Source organism: Colletotrichum orchidophilum (genome assembly GCF_001831195.1).
Source record: "Colletotrichum orchidophilum strain IMI 309357 chromosome Unknown Scaffold_154.1, whole genome shotgun sequence".
Lineage (NCBI taxonomy): Eukaryota > Fungi > Ascomycota > Sordariomycetes > Glomerellales > Glomerellaceae > Colletotrichum > Colletotrichum orchidophilum.
This window is the reverse complement of record NW_019173110.1, coordinates 20,257-37,883: the sequence shown is the minus strand read 5'-3', so window position 1 is coordinate 37,883 and position 17,627 is coordinate 20,257. Positions and strand designations below refer to the sequence as shown.

The window sequence follows — 17,627 nt, the reverse complement described above, 5'->3', positions numbered from 1 at the left end:
TACGTACATTTCGCTCTCGCGGCGTCGCGGCGTCGCACTGCACCCGGGCTCCCCTCCCGCCTTGGTCGTCCACGGTGCTGCCACCAAAAAAAAAACTCCACCTCCACCTCCACAGTACAGACTACCTACAGAGCAAGGTAGCCGTAGCCGTAGCCGTGCCTGCAACCTGCGACCTGCGACCGTAATCCCGCCCGCCACCTTTGAAATCCCCAACCCTCACTCGCACCCGATCCCGACCCTAAACCTTACCCTTCCTCTCCTCTTCGACAACTCCCCCTTCTTCCGACACAAACACCACCAAGTTTCCTTCACTTGCCATCCCACCCCGCTTGACCCTTCGCATCAGGCCCTATACCACGCGAGAGGCATCATGACGCCCTCGCCCGGTCCCCAGATCAACACCACAGAAGTGAAGCGGCCTCGCTCCAGCCAGACCGTCTCCTTCTCCGTTGACGAAGGCAACAACTCCTCCATCCATGGATCCGACTCGACAAGCCTTCAGTTGGCCGTTTCCGAGTGCATAGAGACAACAACCACCACCACCACCACAACTACCAAACGCACATTTCCGCCCGTCTTCCTGCGCGAAGTTCGTCCTCTCCACGAACTCGATTCCAAGGAGTATCCCCTCGCCTCTAAGCCTTTACCCCCCGAACTCGCAAACTTCTCTTTCAGCGTCTCGGGCTCTTCTTCCGATGGCGCAGTCGACAATCCTTTTGTTGCGAAAAAGGTATGCCCCTCACGCCTGTCGTTCCGTGTCTTTCTTCGCCGCCGCATTTGCTGACATTGTCTGTCTCCTGTAGCAGCGCAAAGCACCGCTTGCAGCCGAAAGGCAACCCGCAGGCCTCCTCAAAGAAGACGAGTCGAGCCAAGAATCTCCCAGACGCACATCCAAGTCGCCTTCAGATGCCCATCAAAGAAGATCTCGTCGCTCGAATCCCCGGGAAAGGGAAGTCTCGCCGTCCTACAACGCGTCGCCCGTTCTGCCTTCGAGACCCTCTAGGAACCCCAGACCGACAGGTCTCTCCATACCCGAGGACGCTTCGCAACGCCTCCGACGCCAGCTCATGAGGGGCAGACCGTCCGGCTACTTGGCTACCCCAGACACGTCCGAAGTCGCTGGTTCAAGCTCAGAGCGTGTGACGCGACCCCGGACCCTTCAGCTGAACCGCTCCAGTCATACTCCTCCCGAGTCGGGACCGAGCCAAACAAATCTGCAGGAAGCTGAGAGTCCCATCGGAAGCGATGCACTCACCGTCTTCAGCAGCAACGTCGCCACTCCACCCATCACTGATGCCGACCCCGAGCCATTTGTGGACATCGACGAGTCGCTTCAGCAGTCTCTTCGAGCCGTTGGACACCGACCCTCCATCGACGCCGTGGCTGCACAGGATGCGAGCCTGCCTAGTCCGAGACTTTCGCCTACACTAGCAGCCGCTCAACTGAATTCGAGAGACTCCGATGATGAAGATACAGAGTCGCCTCAGAGCAGCATCGTCGCCCGACGAAATGTCAGCTTCCGCGACCAGGCCTGGTTGAATGAATCACAGACCACCGAGGAGGGTGGCTACGTCTCCGACATGTCCATCGTCGTCGATGACAGCTCCTTCCAAGCCGATAATCTCGACGCTCACACCGCCATGCTTGATACCCGCAACATGATGGAGAGATTTGATGCCATGCCCAACGAGATGAAAAGCTTCCTCATGTACAACCTCCTCCGCCGATGCCCGAGAAAAACACTCCGCCTCGTCGCCGACGTTGTCACCCCTGCTTTAAAGTGCGATTTCTTCAAGCAGCTCCCGCTCGAGTTGAGCTTCCACGTACTGTCGTTCCTCGACCACCGCGACTTATGCCGAGCTGCACAGGTCTCCAAGCACTGGCGCAATATTGTGGACACGAATGAAACTGGGTGGAAGGAGCTGTTTGACCGTGATGGCTTCACGCTCCCCCCGGGTGAGCTCGACAAGGCTATTGCTCAGGGTTGGGGCTGGCAAGATCCCGTTGGAGTTACTGGGGCCGAGGTTGACTTGCGACCATTAAGCCGATTGGACTCGGCTGACAACGAACTCACCAAATCCGTTGTCAAGGCTGATTCAACGAGTAGGCTTCGCAGCTCTAAACGCAAGAGGGCACTCAACTTGTCCAGCGCCGATAGATCGAAACGTAGAGCAAGCGGACAGGACGTGGCGCGGTTGGATGCGATGCAGTCCGAGGTGAAGCAGCACAAGTCTGAGGGACCGCTTTCAGCTGCCAATGCGGCCGCGGCTGCTGTGCCCAATCCCAAGACCAGCATCCCGGGGCTCCAGAAGTTGCACCTCTTCAAGTCCCTTTATCGTCGCCACTACATGATTCGGCAAAGCTGGACGAGCGGAAAGGTCAAGCCCGGGCATGTTGCCTTCGCTGCCCATCCCCGCCATGTCATCACATGCCTGCAGTTTGATGAAGACAAGATTATCACTGGAAGCGATGACACCCTGATTCACGTCTACGATACCAATACTGGCAAGCTACGAAAGAAGCTCGAAGGCCATGAAGGCGGTGTCTGGGCTTTGCAATACGAAGGCAACATGCTCGTCTCAGGATCTACCGATCGATCTGTCCGTGTCTGGGATATCGAGAAGGGTCTTTGCACGCAGGTTTTCTACGGCCACACTAGTACTGTCCGATGCCTTCAGATCCTCATGCCTACCGAGAACGGAAAGGGGCACGACGGAAAGCCCGTCATGATGCCGCCAAAGCCGCTCATCATCACGGGATCCCGTGATAGCCAACTCCGCGTCTGGCGTCTTCCTGAGGTCGGCTCTCGCAGATACATCCAGACCGGCCCTCCAGCCAACGATGCTGATTGTCCCTACTTCATCCGAACGCTCTCTGGACACACACACTCCGTGCGTGCCATTTCTGCACACGGGGACACTCTTGTCAGCGGAAGCTACGACAGTACCGTTCGCGTCTGGCGTATCAGCACTGGCGAGTCGCTTCACGTTCTGCATGGTCACTCCCAGAAAGTCTACAGCGTGGTCCTCGACCACGAACGTAATCGATGCATCTCAGGCTCCATGGACTCGCTAGTCAAGATTTGGGACCTGAACACTGGTGCCTGCCTGCATACTCTGGAAGGGCACAGCTTACTCGTCGGATTGCTTGACTTGCGCGACGAAAGACTTGTATCGGCAGCCGCCGACAGCACTTTACGCATCTGGGACCCAGAGAATGGCAAATGCAAAAATGTACTCACAGCCCACACCGGCGCGATTACGTGTTTTCAACATGATGGCCGAAAGGTCATTTCTGGAAGCGAGAAGACGGTAAAGATGTGGGACATTCGCACCGGTGAGTGCGTGCAAGATCTGTTGACCGACCTGAGCGGTGTTTGGCAGGTCAAGTTTGACCAGAGGCGCTGCGTCGCCGCTGTCCAGCGAGACAGCTTGACTTATGTCGAGGTAAATTTGACCTTCGCAGATCTTGACCAGAATTATGCTGACCAACTTGCGCTAGATTCTCGACTTCGGTGCTGTCCGCGACGGCAAACCTCTCTCGGAGCTGGGCGAACGCAAACTCCTCAACGAGCCAGAAGTTCGCGCCCTTCTGGCCGAAGACTTATAATGACGAAGGAATATCAAGACGGGACAATAGGAGTTTTCACGAACAAGCATATTACGACGGGTAAAACAGCATCCACCACGGGGAAACCACATGATGGCATAATGACATTGGTAGGGCGGGGTTGGATGGATTTCCATCTTCATGTTCTTGGCGTTTATGATGGCCACAGGCGGGGCTTGAAAAGGAAAGGCGGGCGTTTGCATGGATTTCCGGGCCGCGCAGAGCGCATATACCACCTTGTTGTTGTATGGGTTAATGTAGATATCAGGCGGCAGCCGCACGAAACGAAACGGTTCATGGCACTTCGATTATTACGCTGGTTTGCGTCCATTGCATGTGGCCGACGACTTGCATATTGTGTCTCGAGGCTGAGGAAAATATTGTTTTTGAAATGGAATCACTTGTTATCAAGGATCTGTGGACGTCTAGCTCGTTCTGCTTTGTGTTGTGTGGACAGTTTCCCTGCCATCTTTTAATCTCCGTTCGCACTAATTATTGAACATGTTTATGGTGATTTTTTGAGAAGGAGAATAATGAACTTAACAAAGTAACAGCACATGACGTAGTGGAAAACAAACGCTGAAAGACTCTGTTGACGAGAATCTCGGGATATCTACTTGGACATTGAAGAGAGACATTGAACCTATCCGCTCAATCTCGACCACCTCCGATTAAACGCTCGCCTTTGAAAGGGACTCCCCAACCTTGATGGTGTCCTCCCCGACTCGTCACGCTGGTTCCTCTCCCTCTGCGGCTGCTTGACGTCGCCCTCCAGCCCGAACCCATAAGTCTCGGCCCCTCCCGCGTGCGGATCCTTGGGCACGAGGCCGTAGCCGACCTTGGCGGCAGCCACGGGACGGTGGTCACTATTGGGCGTCGTTGCCCAGGGGAGCTTCTCGAGACCCGGGCCGCGGGTTGCCGCGACGATGCTACTAAAGCGGGTGTTGCGGACGAGACCCTCCTCGCGGACGGCAACGAGACCGAAAGCCACGCCGACGATGGCGAGGAGGATGGCGACCGAATAGACGGCCCAAAGGTCGCGGGCGTGATACTTGTAGCGGAGGTCGGTCCGCTCGCGGGTGCAGGGGTAGGTGTGGTTGTCGCCCAGGCGGGTACCCGTCTTTTCGCTTGTGTCGTTGGCCCAGACGACGGCTAGGAGACGGGGCTGGGAGAACATGGAGATGAGGATGTCTTCGTAGAGGCTCTGCACCTGGTTTATGAAGTCTTTGACGACAAGGTAGTTGTGCTGGTCGAGGATGCGGGTTTGCAGGACTTTGGTGTTGGCGTTCGTATTGGGCTGGAAGATTGTCCCGTTGATGAATTGGCGGAATTGGTATCCGATGGAGTGGTATGCCATGGCTCTGCGGTAGCGAGCCACGTCCTTTGGGAAGATGTAGTTTGACTCTGGCGTCGCCGTTGTGTTGTCCGCTGTTCCGTCTTTGGCGTCGACACCGGGGAGGTAGCGAGTGTCGGCGATGCGGTCAAGGAACGTTCGTTTCCGGACATTGGTCTTTTGGACAAGGCCGGTGTAGCCAAAGTCGACCTCGTATTCCGTCTCACGATGTTCGCAGCCAAACAACTTTGGAGTGTAGGCCGTTTGCCATTCGGGCAAAGTAGGGTCCATCGGCTGGGGGTCGGACGGTTCGTCGACCTCGGCGAAGCCGAACCAGAGCACCGGTTCCGTACGGAGGGCGCCGAGGTTTTGTGGATAGGGAGGCGGCGTATTGGGGATGCCTTCAGGACCAGTGTCATTCATCTGAGGGTTCTGGTACTCGCCCGCGGTGGCGTGGGCAATGTACGTATGGTTGCCAACTGGAGCAAGCATGCTCATATTGAAAGGCACGTCGGCGCCGTTGAGCTTTTTGGGTGTCGAACCAACGCCGCTGGCTAGTTGTTCGCACTTGTACCCGGGGCCTTTGAACTGGATGGTGAATGTACAGTTCCAGCCCATGCCGCAAACATCGACACTGGCATTCGTCCGCGCGAGCGGCTTCTTGCCCAAAATCGCCGAAGTGGATATTTCCTCAAATTGCCAACTCGTCCCAATCCAGTAGTCAAAGAAGTGCTCGTCAGATTGATTATGGCTGGTTGTGTTCCACAGAGAGGCGGAAAGCTCAAATAGGTTATTAATCTTCGTCCTTGTGCGGAAATCACTGGTTTCTTCCTGTTCAAAATTGAGAGTGCGGACGGACGGGCACGACGTGTTTTGGCGCGTTGTGGCAGGTTGAGCAGTCAGAGTATCAGAGGTGAGGACCACAACGAGAGGGGTGCACCAGACATAGATGGCCAAGATCATGGCGATCCTAGCTTGGCGAAAGACTTCCATGTTGAAAATGGCAGTCATGTCCTCGGCGGCGGCAAAGAGCGAATCCACAGCAGCCAGGGTCAGCATCTTTCGACGGACCGTCATCCATACCCTCTGTCGGAAGGCGAGTATCACAGCCGAACCCAGACTTGCTTTACTGAGGAAAGACAAGGCGGCACCGTAGCGAAGCATGCGGATCTGGCCGTTCGCCTCTGTTCCGTCAAGGCCGGCGTAGAAAAAATGGTGACCTAGAGCAAATGCAATGCCGGCCAAGAGGAAAAAGTACATGTTCCACGACGTGTGCCAGTACTTGTTGAAGAGTTGGATTTGTTCCGGGGGATAGTACATTGGCTGTGGTCGATTAGGCGGAGGGCCATGCCATGGCGGCGAGAGTAGACCAGCTGCTGAAGACCGAGAATCGACGCGCGCGGTCATGTGTCTTTTGGGTGGAAGACCCCCAGTTGACAGACCCCCCGTGTAAGGGGTGCTCAGGCTGGAGTAGGAGGCTGAATAGTTTGAATACTCTTCTGTGTCCATCTGTAACGGCGCCGGTCTTGGTCGCTGCGAAGTCGCACTACTTCCGCTGGCCGGTGCTGGGAAGTATGCCGCGGCGCCGGCAGCTCGTTCGGAAAAGGATGGCTGTGATGATTTGGCGGAGGGCGTCGGCGGGCTTCCTCCGTAACGCCCGTACGGGCTGCTGATGGGTGCCGGTGTTGTCGGCGTCTGTGGTCCGTTGATCGGCTTTCGAGCAAATTGGCGATTGGAATGCCATTCAGCCGACGGCGTCATTTGGATATTATGTTGATCTTGGAAGGCATTCTGCCGCAGGCCGAGCCCTTCGCTGTCGGTTTTGCCTTCCATCGTGGCAGGTCCAACAGGCGGATGAGGCTTGAGGACTGAGGAAGATATTGGTAGGGGTTTGAGACGATTCCGCGATCAGGTAGGGATGTCAGTCGGTGTTGGAAAGGGCCGCAGGGGTTGAATAGACGTCTCAGACACATTTGCCGGTTGAATTTCGCCAGTTGAATTAATCTGCAAGACGGCAAGAGTTGAATAATATAGACCTGAACAACTTTATGGTGTTCGATGTGCAAGGTATCTGTGTTGTCATTCGAAGCGCCCTGGGTGAGCGGGAAACAACGGTGAGGGAACCGCTGCTGAAGAACAGAAAATCCAAGGAGTACAGAGCGGAGAGAGAAATAGAATTGAGGGAAAGCAAGCACGGAATAAGGACTGATAAGACAACTCGCATGTTGTCTCGCAAGGCTTGGGGAAACACAGCTACCAACACTTGCCGGACATGATGGGAGTTTGTGGCTCCTCCCGCCCTCCATCTCCAGACGTACAAATAATAAACAAGGGAAGGCCGATGCGACCTGCATTGAAATGCACTTGAATTTACAAATTCCTTGCCTGATCGCTTCTTCAGGGTTGGCCACTGCAGCCAAGTTGGCTCAGCTCGAGGTGATGGCACAGGACTGGCGTCGCCGACCAATGGTGGGGGTTACGGCTGTGCGTCATTGGCGATGGCTGCATGTGGCGGCCGGGATATGCCTCGAGAGAAACCCCGGAGCCTTGCTGGCCCCTTCTGATAGACGAAGACGGCCGTCGGTGGTTGCCTTTGATCGCACTTGCAATCGTGAATGGCTTTGTTTGACGAGGTGGGATGAGGCGCTCTGTCATCATCTAGACGCAGCTGGGGTTGTATTCCCCTTCGCACCGGGAGTATCCAGAGAGTTTTCTAGGGTGACACTGCCTCATGGGGCCAAGGAGGATGAGAGTTAGATGAGAGATGGGACGTAACTCGTGGTAGGTCCAACGCACTGCAGGGTTGATGATGAGGTGAGATGACGGAGATTGAGATGTGGGTGGAGGAGGAGGCAGCTGGGAGTTGGGGGCTATGACTGAGTCTCCGTCCATTGCACACCAACAGGCACTGGGCGATTGAATGATGTCTCCCAACAGAGAGCATCAAGCGTCTTTGGATGTTCCCATATATTGGGGCTGAGAAGTTCGGGCTTTGGAAGATGACCTGTCAACAGACAAAGGATGGACCACGGTTGCTTGCCAACTCCCTTGCATCTGGTCAGTCCCAAGTATACGGTTCTTCGAATCTCTAGGGATGTCGGTAGTCAAGTGCTGCAAGGGGAGAAGCAAAGACCCGTCCGCCACCGGGGCTGGATGAAGACACCGAAAACTGTGCGCTGTGACTGCGATTCCCCAAGTACCGGTATGGTCGTTGCTGGCATTGGCGCAAAACCCGAGTACTTGGCCTAGCACTAAGAACAAAAAGCTGACATGCATCTCCAGTGTGCCGTCTCGTTAACGAAAGAAGCCGTCGTCTTTTTTGCCTTTTCTAGTCTTCCCGCAAGCCGCTTGTCGCTATTCGCTGAAGAACGCCGCGCTGGTCAGCTGACGATCAAACTTGCTTTTGACCGTCTGATATTGCTTCCCGATCTCGTCCATGTCCGGTTCAGCCCTACGCCTCTTCGCTGCTTCCGGCCATTCCCGGTATTCGAACAGCCTCAGAAGCATTCCATGCCTTTCCCAGAGTAGCAGGGGCGTGATCGATCAAAACATAAGTCTCCCCCCGCTCAAGGTTACTGACCAACAAGGAGATGACCAGGATTTTATAGTCAGTGCCGCAGACATCGCCACCTGGCCAGGCCACGACGATGAAAACCCCAAAGTAAGTTTCATGTCTGTTTGCTGCGATGCTATCTATTGCTCTGTAATCGAAAACCTTTGATCGCTCAAAGATGATGTAACAATGTTTGTAAGTATGCTTGCCCCTTGGAATGGTTAATGTGTCCTTCCCCAACAATAATGCAAAATGAGGGCTTATTCCAAGTCGTCTCGTCCCTCCTGCGTACCAATTACGATCCCAACTCCGTCCAGGCTGGGAAACCGCCCAAGCCGTATGCATCGTTTCCGTTCTTCATTGCCTTCATCTGTAGCGTCTTTTTCATGGTCACATCCTAAAATACGAGAGCGGACACCCTCTCATCTCTATCTCTGTGCTCCTTCTCCTTCTTCTTGAATAGAGTCTTGAGCATGTTGTTCCTTTTGGGTCGAAGCACCGCTTCGATGGCCTCATCTTCCTTTTGGCGGCTGCCGTCCTCAATCGCCAGCGTTGGCGCGCGTGTGCTGCGTTTAGATGCGGAGCTGCGGTGACTCCGGTGGCTACTGGCGACACTCTCGGCGTCCCTCTCAGATCTCGCAATCTCAGACCTTGCAACGCTGCTCTTGCGTTCGGACACCTCGGACTCACGGGTGCTGCGGTGCGACCTGGAAGAGTGGTGCGACTTCTCCGACCTTTCGGTTCTCTCCGTCCTCGAGCTGCGGTGCGTCTTGGAACTGCGTTGCGTCCGGAAACTTCTCTCAGTACGGGTGTCGTCTCCAAGTATCGAACGCGCGGCCTCGGGGCTGATGAGCTCCATATCGACGCTCTCATCCTCACCGGCAGGCGCGATGCCGCGGCGCCAACTCTCGATAGAGCTGAGCTCCTCATCAAGCCGAGGGTCAAGAACGTACGCTTCGTCGTAAACGACGCTGCCCTCCCGTACGCTACCCTCCCGTACGCTACCCTCCCGGACGCTTCCATCCCGGACGCTCCCATCCCTTGGCTGCTGGTAAGGGTCATACTGGTCGTATTGCTGGCCGTAATCATTGTATGCGTACTCGATGGGTTGCGGCGCGGGTTGTGCCTCAAGCGCCATGGCGTTGGCGATGGCTGCCTGCTTTTGGGCCTGGGCGTCCTTGATTTGCTTCACAATTTTCCATCCACCGAACATGACTACTGTCAGGCCGATGCTTGCACCGGCGGCGATGAGAAATTGGGGTGATGCGAGAAGAGCAAAAACTGCCGGCGAGCCTCCTTTGATGACGGACAAGAAGGCAGGTGACATCTGCTTCAACAGCGTTGATAGTTCCGCCAGAGTCAGGGCGACAGCGGCGGCGGCATCGGGATTCCCCTGAAGATGAGCGATGGTAGCGGTCGCCGAGTGATGCGCGCACTTGGCTTCGTCGAGAAGTCCCTCGACTCTGGAGACAAGAGTCTTGGCCTCCTTCTCCTTGGTGAGGGGGTCCAAATCGGTACGATCCTTTAGATCGGGGGGAATGTTACCGTAGGCGAGGTCCATATCAATCTCCTTCTCCTTGCGACCCTTGGCTATGATGGGCGCGGACATGGTACGAGGGACCATGGAGCCACGGATCGTCGCCGAGTCTGCAAGGCTGTCGCTGCACGTTGGGGCAGTGGTGTAATGTGGCAAGGTCGGGCGGCTCAAGGCCATATCAAGGGGAGCTGTCTCAGCATACGGGGTACGATAGGCGGCGGGCGGCGCTCTTGATGGCGTGACGCTGGAGACTTCGGAATGTGTCTTGAGGTTGTTCTCGGTAAGGGCAGGTCTCGAACCAGGGTAGTATTCGACATCGCGGTGGCTCGTCTGGGAACGTCTGGATCGGTGACTCCTCCTGGAGCTGGCGACAGAGCGGCCATCATCGTGTGAGTAGCGGCGATCGAAGGCCTCGGGAGGGAGGTCGCGAGAAGTGTCAAAGGTTTGGGCGCGCTTGAGAACCTCTCGGTCGGCCTTGATAGCAGCCTTTTTCTCCTGGTAGGAGGCCTTGGCTTCCTTGAAGATACCGGCCAGGTGTTTGCCCTGCAGAAGCGAAGATGATACGTCAGCTATTGGGCTTCATCGCTCGCCTGAGAGTGGTAGTGCGTCTGCATTGTTTGCATGTCGAATGTTGTTGTACGCAGTTCTGACGGCTGAGTTCAAGGGCTGGATCGAGTGGGCATGGGAGTGGTGAGGGGCGGTGGGGGGAAATGCAACGGGTGTGAGCCAGAGAAAAAGACTTACGGTACTTATAATCTTGCCCGAGTTGTTGATAATGGTGACCGTCTGCGTGAGGGCCATGATGATATATCTCAGTCACCTGCCCGGCGTCTTCACCGAGCAAGTGATGTGGATGTGTGTGGAAGTATATGTGAGTGCGTCGAGGTGAAGGAAGATTGTGTGAGAGAGACACACACAGGCGGTAACCTGGTGTGGTAGTGTTGGTGCGGGCGGCACTAGTCGATTTGTGAAGCTTTCCCTTCTTCTTAAGTGACGACAGATCCCAGGGTACTACGATCTGGGCTTGGCTTGGTCAAGGGCGTTCCGTCAGGACTCAGGGAGGAGGCTGGTCTCAGAGGGAGCCCAGTCCACCGCCAAAATGACCCCGTCTTGTTTGCTGTTGCGGGGAGCCACTTGGAGGGCACTCGGGGCACTTCGGGGCGCTTTTCGGGGCAGGGTCCCTCGCTGTTGACGATGCGGTGAAGGAGAGGAGGCGGCCCCTAACACAACTCCACCGTCACAGTTCCAAACAGAAGCGGAAGCGAGTACCGACTTGGGTGACAAGGGTTGGAGGAGACCGAGGACGGGTTTGCAAATCGCCCCCACAAAGTCACAGAAATAGGTCAAGACTTGAACAATAACCCCCCGGAGATGCTGATGGCTTTCGTGGCACCGAGAAGGATCGTGGCGCGTGGGATGTTCAGCCGTTGTTGTTAAAGTGGACGACGAACAACGGCCGGCAGCCGGACGAAGGCGATGTGGGGATACAGAGGTTGGGAAACCTGCGGCTTGGTTTCTCGCTTGGTATCTGTAGAGGGGATTGAGATGGAGATGTCTATCGTTTGTGACAACAGTCTAGGGAGATACCGATATGACGGTGTGAAATGCAGGTGAGCGTCTGGTATGTGTTGCTACCCCTGACTCCTTCTCTCCCTTGCGATGCCGTAAGAGATGGAATGTGAGGCCACGCTATGTTGGCTGAAATGAGAGGAAAAGAGCGGGGAGGAAGGATGAAAGGGAAATCAAGAGACGGGGTAGGATGCGGGATGAGAGGGGCTTTTCGATATGATATACAACGGCGGACAGTATAGGCTCTCAATTGCACCTTATCACTATCTATGGGAAAACATGGAAATGAACCAGTGAGGAACGTGTCGATTGCCCAAGCCGTATCAACGGGTCAATTAGAGGGAAAGCCCAGCAATCAGAGCGAAACTCTGCCCCTCGCGCGCCTTTGTCAGTTCGTAGGTAGAGTGGCCAGCTTCTCATCACAGTCGCATTCGCAGTCGCAATCAGTCGCGGTGACTAGTCCACGTCTTCTTTTCGATCTCACTCCCTGAAAACCGAAAAGTCACCCCTCCCCTGTATCCGTAGGGGAAGCCCAGACCGTTAAGGATGAGGCGACATCCTGGCGATTGGTTCTGGAAGAAACTCTGAGCGCCTTTTTGCACATTTGGGCCTCGCTGCAGCTGGCCACTCCAAAAGGGACAAGACGAATGGGGCCGGAACTGGCCAAACGGAACGGGGATGATTCGTGAACTTGACAGCTGAGACTCGACGGGGCCGGTGGGTTGAGGAGTCGCTTCACCACCAACATTGTCACTTTCCACTCCCAGACTCCCAGTCCTACCAGTCTCCTCCTGGCTCAGTCTCATTGTTCTACCCTAAACTTCTTACCTCTCATAACGCGTGGGAGGAAAACTGCCAGCTGGGTCTGTCTGGCCCACATCTCCTCATCACTCACCACTCAGCTCACCACTCACTCTCACCTCATTCACAGGCCATGTCCCTGTCACTTGTCTCCGGCTTCTTTCCGCCTTTCCGATCCTTCATCCCCTAGTGTGCCGGTATGTGGCCCCCTTTCTCTCCGCCCTTCCAGCTCCCTTCCCTCCAGCCCTCCTCACCGCATCGCAGCACCCAACAGCCGGTCAAGGATCGCTTGAGAGAGGGCCACACTCGAAATCGCTTGGCTTATTATTATTTCCAGATGGGACGTGGTCTCTTTTGCTGCTTCTTAGGCTCGCTGGCCGCTGCACCGACATCAGTCACGCGTTTATACTGTTCATGGTCCCGTTCCTATTCCTGAACCCTTCCTGCTGATTTTGATCCTGTTTTTTGTTGTCTCTCTTTGCCGCGATGCTGCCGCTGCTATTGCTGCTGCATGACGCACACACGATGAGGTCGTACAGCTTCACTTTCAAATGGCCCCAATCTCCCCATTTGATGTTCCTGTATTGCTACCCAGCACCCGACACACCGTTCCTGACGTCGTGTGTCCAACACCGGCAGCTTGGCCTAGAGCCGTCAGCCGTTGTCTGTCGTCAAGGTGGATTGACGTGGGCATGGACTGTGAGTAACTGAGTATTCGTACTATGAGTATGAGAGCGTGGCCGGGCGGGTAATTGCGGGGTTGAAAGACCGACCGAATCCTCAGACCAGTCAAGTCTCCTCACCCGAATGAGCTCACTTCAACATCTACGCTGTCTTTTTTCTTCTAACAGTTAAAGACCGTCGTTTTCCGGGCTGCCGCCTGTCGTGATACTACACGCATCTGTCTGTCCAGCTATCACCGATCATCGCCCAATTCCAAACTGCTCTCTACCGCGGCCCTTCCCATTGGGTTCGACCTGCCCCTGTCAATCCGCATTCTCGTCAACACCATCAACTGCAGCCGCCGATCCTGCCACACCACCTTCGGGCTCTTCCACCACCACCATTGGGCTGCTATGCACCTGTAACACCCTCTTGACCCTCCAAGCTTCAAAGGATCCTTCATCCACGGTCTCGCTCCTGGCTGATCATCTCCCCGCCGCCCGGTGCTCCTGTCAATCCGGCTGCTCAGGAAGCGACACGACAGCAGGTGGCAAGTGTCACCTCTGGGCTCTAGCGTACTACTGAACTCAAACAGCTCCTTGGCCAGGGCCATAGGCCCCGCCTTGGAAGCACTTCGTCTGATTTTGAGTGGCACAGTTTTGGCTGGTGCTCCTGATAGACAACACGTGAGGAACATAGCACCATCGTTGGAATATTGTCGGCTGTCTCGGTTGTCGCTTTACCTTAGCCCCATTCACTGCTGTCCGTCCAGGCAATGATGGGCAACAATACCCCTTACTCGTGCTTGTCCATCCGCGGTTGCGCGTTTGGACGACAACAAGCCCCCGGCCTTTGCGTACAGCCCGTCTCATGCAATTGGCCCATGATTCATGGTCGGTATCTAATTTCAGCCAGTGCCCATTCCTCTTGCGGTCTTCATTATCGCTGGGAAAGAAGCTTCTAGTGCTGAGGGAAGAGAGCGACCGTGAAAAACTTGATTCTGCTCATGATATGAGTTCCCACCATTGGAAAGCATTTGAGTCTGCTACGATACCTATTCGTAACTTGATCGAGTGATATCGGTCAGACACCTGCCTAAGCCTTTGTATTCGGAATTCGAGCTCATCTCCGTAGGATCAAACGTCAATCTTAGCTTAGTCTCTAGTCAAATTGCTGACAAACGTACTGGGAGATCATTTGCTGGAGTCATTCGCTCGAAGACGCTGCTTGATTCACTTGAATACTTGGATTGACATGAAGGCTTCCCTGCGAAACTCCTCGCGAGGGCGTCGCTCATATACTACGCTTTACATAAAATGAGCGGCTCCGAACATCTCGACTTGTTCTTTTCCACGAACAGCGCACCGGCTGGTGTGCTATTCTGTAATATATGCAGTAAGCCTCTTAGCCAAGGTCCATATCCAGAGACCCCACCTACCGCCCTTCCAACACATGAACTGACTCGTTGAGATTGATCCAGAGGGTGCTTGAAGCGCCATGTATCATCTGTCGGCGCGCAAGAACCTGGCCCCGGAATCGGCCGAAGCCCTGCCGCGAATGTAGTACAGCGAAACATAAGTGCAGCTTGCAGGCTCGTTGTACACGTTGCACGAAGAAAGGACTAGACTGCGTTTACCCGGGGAATAAGAGTCATGGGTCCGAGGACAGCACAGAAATTGTCGAGCAACATGGCTTGGTCCCGACTCTTTCCACCTTTGACCTAACTAATCCTAATCCTCCCTTCACATCGGAGGCCTCTATGTTTGATGAACAACTTCAATGGGACTCACTATCACTGTCCCAAACCTTTGAGCTGACGAATGAGCTCACTCTTGGAGATTTCCCTCTGATAGGGCAAGGATCTGCTCATAGACCGGAGCAACGAATCAATGGTGTCACCGGTCTAACCACGACGCCCGAAACCTGCCGGCAGATAATGTCACACTGTATTAACCATGAAGAGATGGTGATACCTGATGCATCTTGGATCATCTTTCCACTTCAGTTCATCGGCTGCGTGAATCAGGTCGCGCAGAGCAGCCCAGACATGATCAAATAGACAGATGATGCTGCGAAGATCAACGTTTCCACCTTTCATACACCAATACCAGGACACGAGCCATCTTCCCGAGCCTTTGGCGAACTGTATGGGCATGCGATTCTCTTTGCTTCTCGGAATATGGTCACAAGTCCCTTTTTATGGCATTCGATACGGATGGAGCAGGAGAGAAATCTAATTGAGGTCGAAACAATTCACTATGCCTCTCTTGGTGAGTTCAAAATGCTAACTGAATCTTCTAGATGACGAACTACAACAGACAAGACATCTTCGCCTCACTTCAAGCAGAACTGATCTACATAATCATGCGTCTTATCAGTGGCGAAGGCAGCACCTCAGAGGACCGCGACTACAATACTCGTATGCTGCTAGCCTACGAGGTATGTCGGCCTGTTGATGGAGTGTTTTGTCACTAACGCTGGCCAGGCGCTTTGGAAGCAGTTTATGATAATAACTGATACACCGTGCAGTGTAGACTCCAAGAGCTCAAAAACATAGGAAGATTGGGTCTTGAATGAGTCTCGAACGAGGTGAAGAACCCCCATTGTGTTGTTGAGGGGCACGTTCGCTGACAAGAGACTCAGAATTGCCTGCGTTTGGTTTCTTGTAGCTCAGGTAGCCTCTGTCAAAGTCGGTATCTCCTGCGCTGTTTTAGACACATGGAGAGAATTGTCCCTTCCATGCCACAAAATCAAATGGGTTGCCACAACGCGAGAGTTGTGGAAAGAAGAAACAGATGCTTTGAAGAATATTCCAAAACAAGGAAAGAATTAGCATATTTTGGAGGGCTTTTAGAAAGTCATCAACAAGCTAGTGATGCAAGTTATGCAGAGACGCTGGATAGATGGAACTCAGGAGCCGACAACATAGGGATCCTCCTAAATCTGGCTACGGCAATTCTGTAACACTATGTGGTAGAGCCCGCTTTGCATGAATACTGGTGGAAACTTCTGCTCCTTCTATCTTGCATCATACTTGAAAAAAACTCCAACAAGTACTTCAAGTACATGTAGCCATGCCAAAATCTCCACTAGGTTTACCAAGCCAGAAGACCCTTTATGTTCGAGAACGTGCCGGTCGGTCTACCCGGAGCTGCGGTAGCCAACTCCACAATTCTCTCCGCACCGATAGAAGTCGGTGCACCGGCATCAATCCATCTAGTCAATTTCGTTTTAACCAGGCCGGGGCAGACAGCGTTCGAAGCCCCACCAACATCCTTCAGTAGGTATACGGGCAAAGTTAACAGCCAAGCTGTTGATAGCCGCCTTGCTGCCGTCATGTGCTTTGAAGTCTACGGTGTAGAAGGGCATCTTCTCGTCCAAAGACGACTCCAAGGAGCCCAATTGCGATGAGACGAATGTTATACGGGGATATTTTGACTTCAGTAAGAGAGGGAGAGCTGCCTCACTCAGAACGGCCGCTCCGAAGACACTCGTTTCGTAAGTCTTTCTGAAAAGGTCTCTGGTGGAGCTGAATGCCTCAGGGGACGTATCAATAAGAATGCCTGCGTGTTGAGGACATCATCACTCCCATGGGTGTTTTGGATGGACTCGACGGCCTTGAAGATCGAGTCGTCAGAAGAAAGGTCGAGCTGGACAGAGGAGACTGAGCAGTTTCCCTGTTGAGAGATTGGGCGAGCTGAGATTCAGATTGGGGATTGCGGGATCCTATAATGACGTGATAGTCTGGGATTTTGGCTAGTTATTGGACAACGGCTTCGCCAATGCCGGCGTTGCCTCCAGTAACGAGAGCGACAACCATATTCGAGAAGGTGACTAGATAACTAAATACAGCAGGACGAGTCCAATGTCTCAAGAAGAATATGAGGAAGAATCGATTTAGAATTCAAGTTGTGTATTCAAGTTCGATGCAAGCCTGTCATGGTAGTAGAACAGACCGTCTTATATGCTCACCAAGAGTGCTGCGTATTACAAATCTTTTCCGCATTGAAATAAACTCAAATCAGTGTTGTTTTTCTAAGAAATTTGAAGGATCGATCATTTTCAGGCCAATTTCGCCGTCCACCGAACATGGTACAGCATCAAAGACCGGCCAAATTGGGCGGCGAGAAGTGGCAACCCCGGCCAAATTCGCCGGTGTGAGAAGTTGTAAAAAAAATGGGCCATGTCCCCGTCCTTGGAAAGGGACTAGAGTAAAAAGTAGAGAAATAGATATTGAGGTTTCCGATAGATATATACTACAATGGTAGTCTTGGACAAAAGACGAAAAGCAAAGCCGGGATAGAAATGGAACACATGGCAAATAGCGAATCATATTAGATGTTGCCTTATCCTGGAAGGCGTTGTCATAAGCAGCTTCTGGGAGCAGGCGAACATTGCGGCACTCAAATTCGCGAAACATAGAGATAATGAGGGACAGGTAATCACCAATCAATTTGGCACCCTAATTAGCGCAATAGACATCATTATACGTGCGATCATATAATAGAAAAAGCTCTTTCTTGGATACGTGAGACCGAGAAATCCGTCTAGTCGTTTTTTTC

General features: G+C 53.8%; 8 protein-coding genes across 8 annotated transcripts; 6 read left to right on the top strand and 2 right to left on the bottom strand.

Moving 5' to 3' along the window:
• Positions 1 to 370: 370 nt before the first annotated feature.
• Positions 371 to 3,609, top strand: CORC01_12464 (WD domain-containing protein; the record flags this gene model as incomplete). The annotated part of the gene is made up of 3 exons (XM_022624084.1): positions 371 to 730; positions 804 to 3,446; positions 3,502 to 3,609. 3 exons carry the CDS (start codon positions 371 to 373, stop codon positions 3,607 to 3,609), a joined length of 3,111 nt encoding a protein of 1,036 aa, XP_022469398.1.
• Positions 3,610 to 4,252: 643 nt separating this feature from the next.
• Positions 4,253 to 6,775, bottom strand: CORC01_12463 (uncharacterized protein; the record flags this gene model as incomplete). The annotated part of the gene is made up of 1 exon (XM_022624083.1): positions 4,253 to 6,775. One exon carries the CDS (start codon positions 6,773 to 6,775, stop codon positions 4,253 to 4,255), a length of 2,523 nt encoding a protein of 840 aa, XP_022469397.1.
• A 525-nt stretch (positions 6,776 to 7,300) lies between these two features.
• Positions 7,301 to 7,699, top strand: CORC01_12462 (uncharacterized protein; the record flags this gene model as incomplete). Its single annotated transcript, XM_022624082.1, has 1 exon — positions 7,301 to 7,699. One exon carries the CDS (start codon positions 7,301 to 7,303, stop codon positions 7,697 to 7,699), a length of 399 nt encoding a protein of 132 aa, XP_022469396.1.
• Positions 7,700 to 8,892: 1,193 nt separating this feature from the next.
• CORC01_12461 (uncharacterized protein) lies at positions 8,893 to 10,833 on the bottom strand (the record flags this gene model as incomplete). Its single annotated transcript, XM_022624081.1, has 2 exons — positions 8,893 to 10,575; positions 10,777 to 10,833. The coding sequence occupies 2 exons, from the start codon at positions 10,831 to 10,833 to the stop codon at positions 8,893 to 8,895; spliced, it is 1,740 nt and encodes a 579-aa protein (XP_022469395.1).
• A 2,055-nt stretch (positions 10,834 to 12,888) lies between these two features.
• On the top strand, positions 12,889 to 13,113 carry CORC01_12460 (uncharacterized protein; the record flags this gene model as incomplete). The annotated part of the gene is made up of 1 exon (XM_022624080.1): positions 12,889 to 13,113. The coding sequence occupies one exon, from the start codon at positions 12,889 to 12,891 to the stop codon at positions 13,111 to 13,113; it is 225 nt and encodes a 74-aa protein (XP_022469394.1).
• A 1,459-nt stretch (positions 13,114 to 14,572) lies between these two features.
• Positions 14,573 to 15,124, top strand: CORC01_12459 (uncharacterized protein; the record flags this gene model as incomplete). Its single annotated transcript, XM_022624079.1, has 1 exon — positions 14,573 to 15,124. A coding segment is annotated over one exon (552 nt), but the record flags the coding sequence as incomplete, so codon positions are not given.
• A 199-nt stretch (positions 15,125 to 15,323) lies between these two features.
• On the top strand, positions 15,324 to 15,622 carry CORC01_12458 (uncharacterized protein; the record flags this gene model as incomplete). Its single annotated transcript, XM_022624078.1, has 3 exons — positions 15,324 to 15,335; positions 15,367 to 15,504; positions 15,551 to 15,622. 3 exons carry the CDS (start codon positions 15,324 to 15,326, stop codon positions 15,620 to 15,622), a joined length of 222 nt encoding a protein of 73 aa, XP_022469392.1.
• A 161-nt stretch (positions 15,623 to 15,783) lies between these two features.
• CORC01_12457 (uncharacterized protein) lies at positions 15,784 to 16,029 on the top strand (the record flags this gene model as incomplete). The annotated part of the gene is made up of 1 exon (XM_022624077.1): positions 15,784 to 16,029. One exon carries the CDS (start codon positions 15,784 to 15,786, stop codon positions 16,027 to 16,029), a length of 246 nt encoding a protein of 81 aa, XP_022469391.1.
• Between the last annotated feature and the right edge of the window lie 1,598 nt (positions 16,030 to 17,627).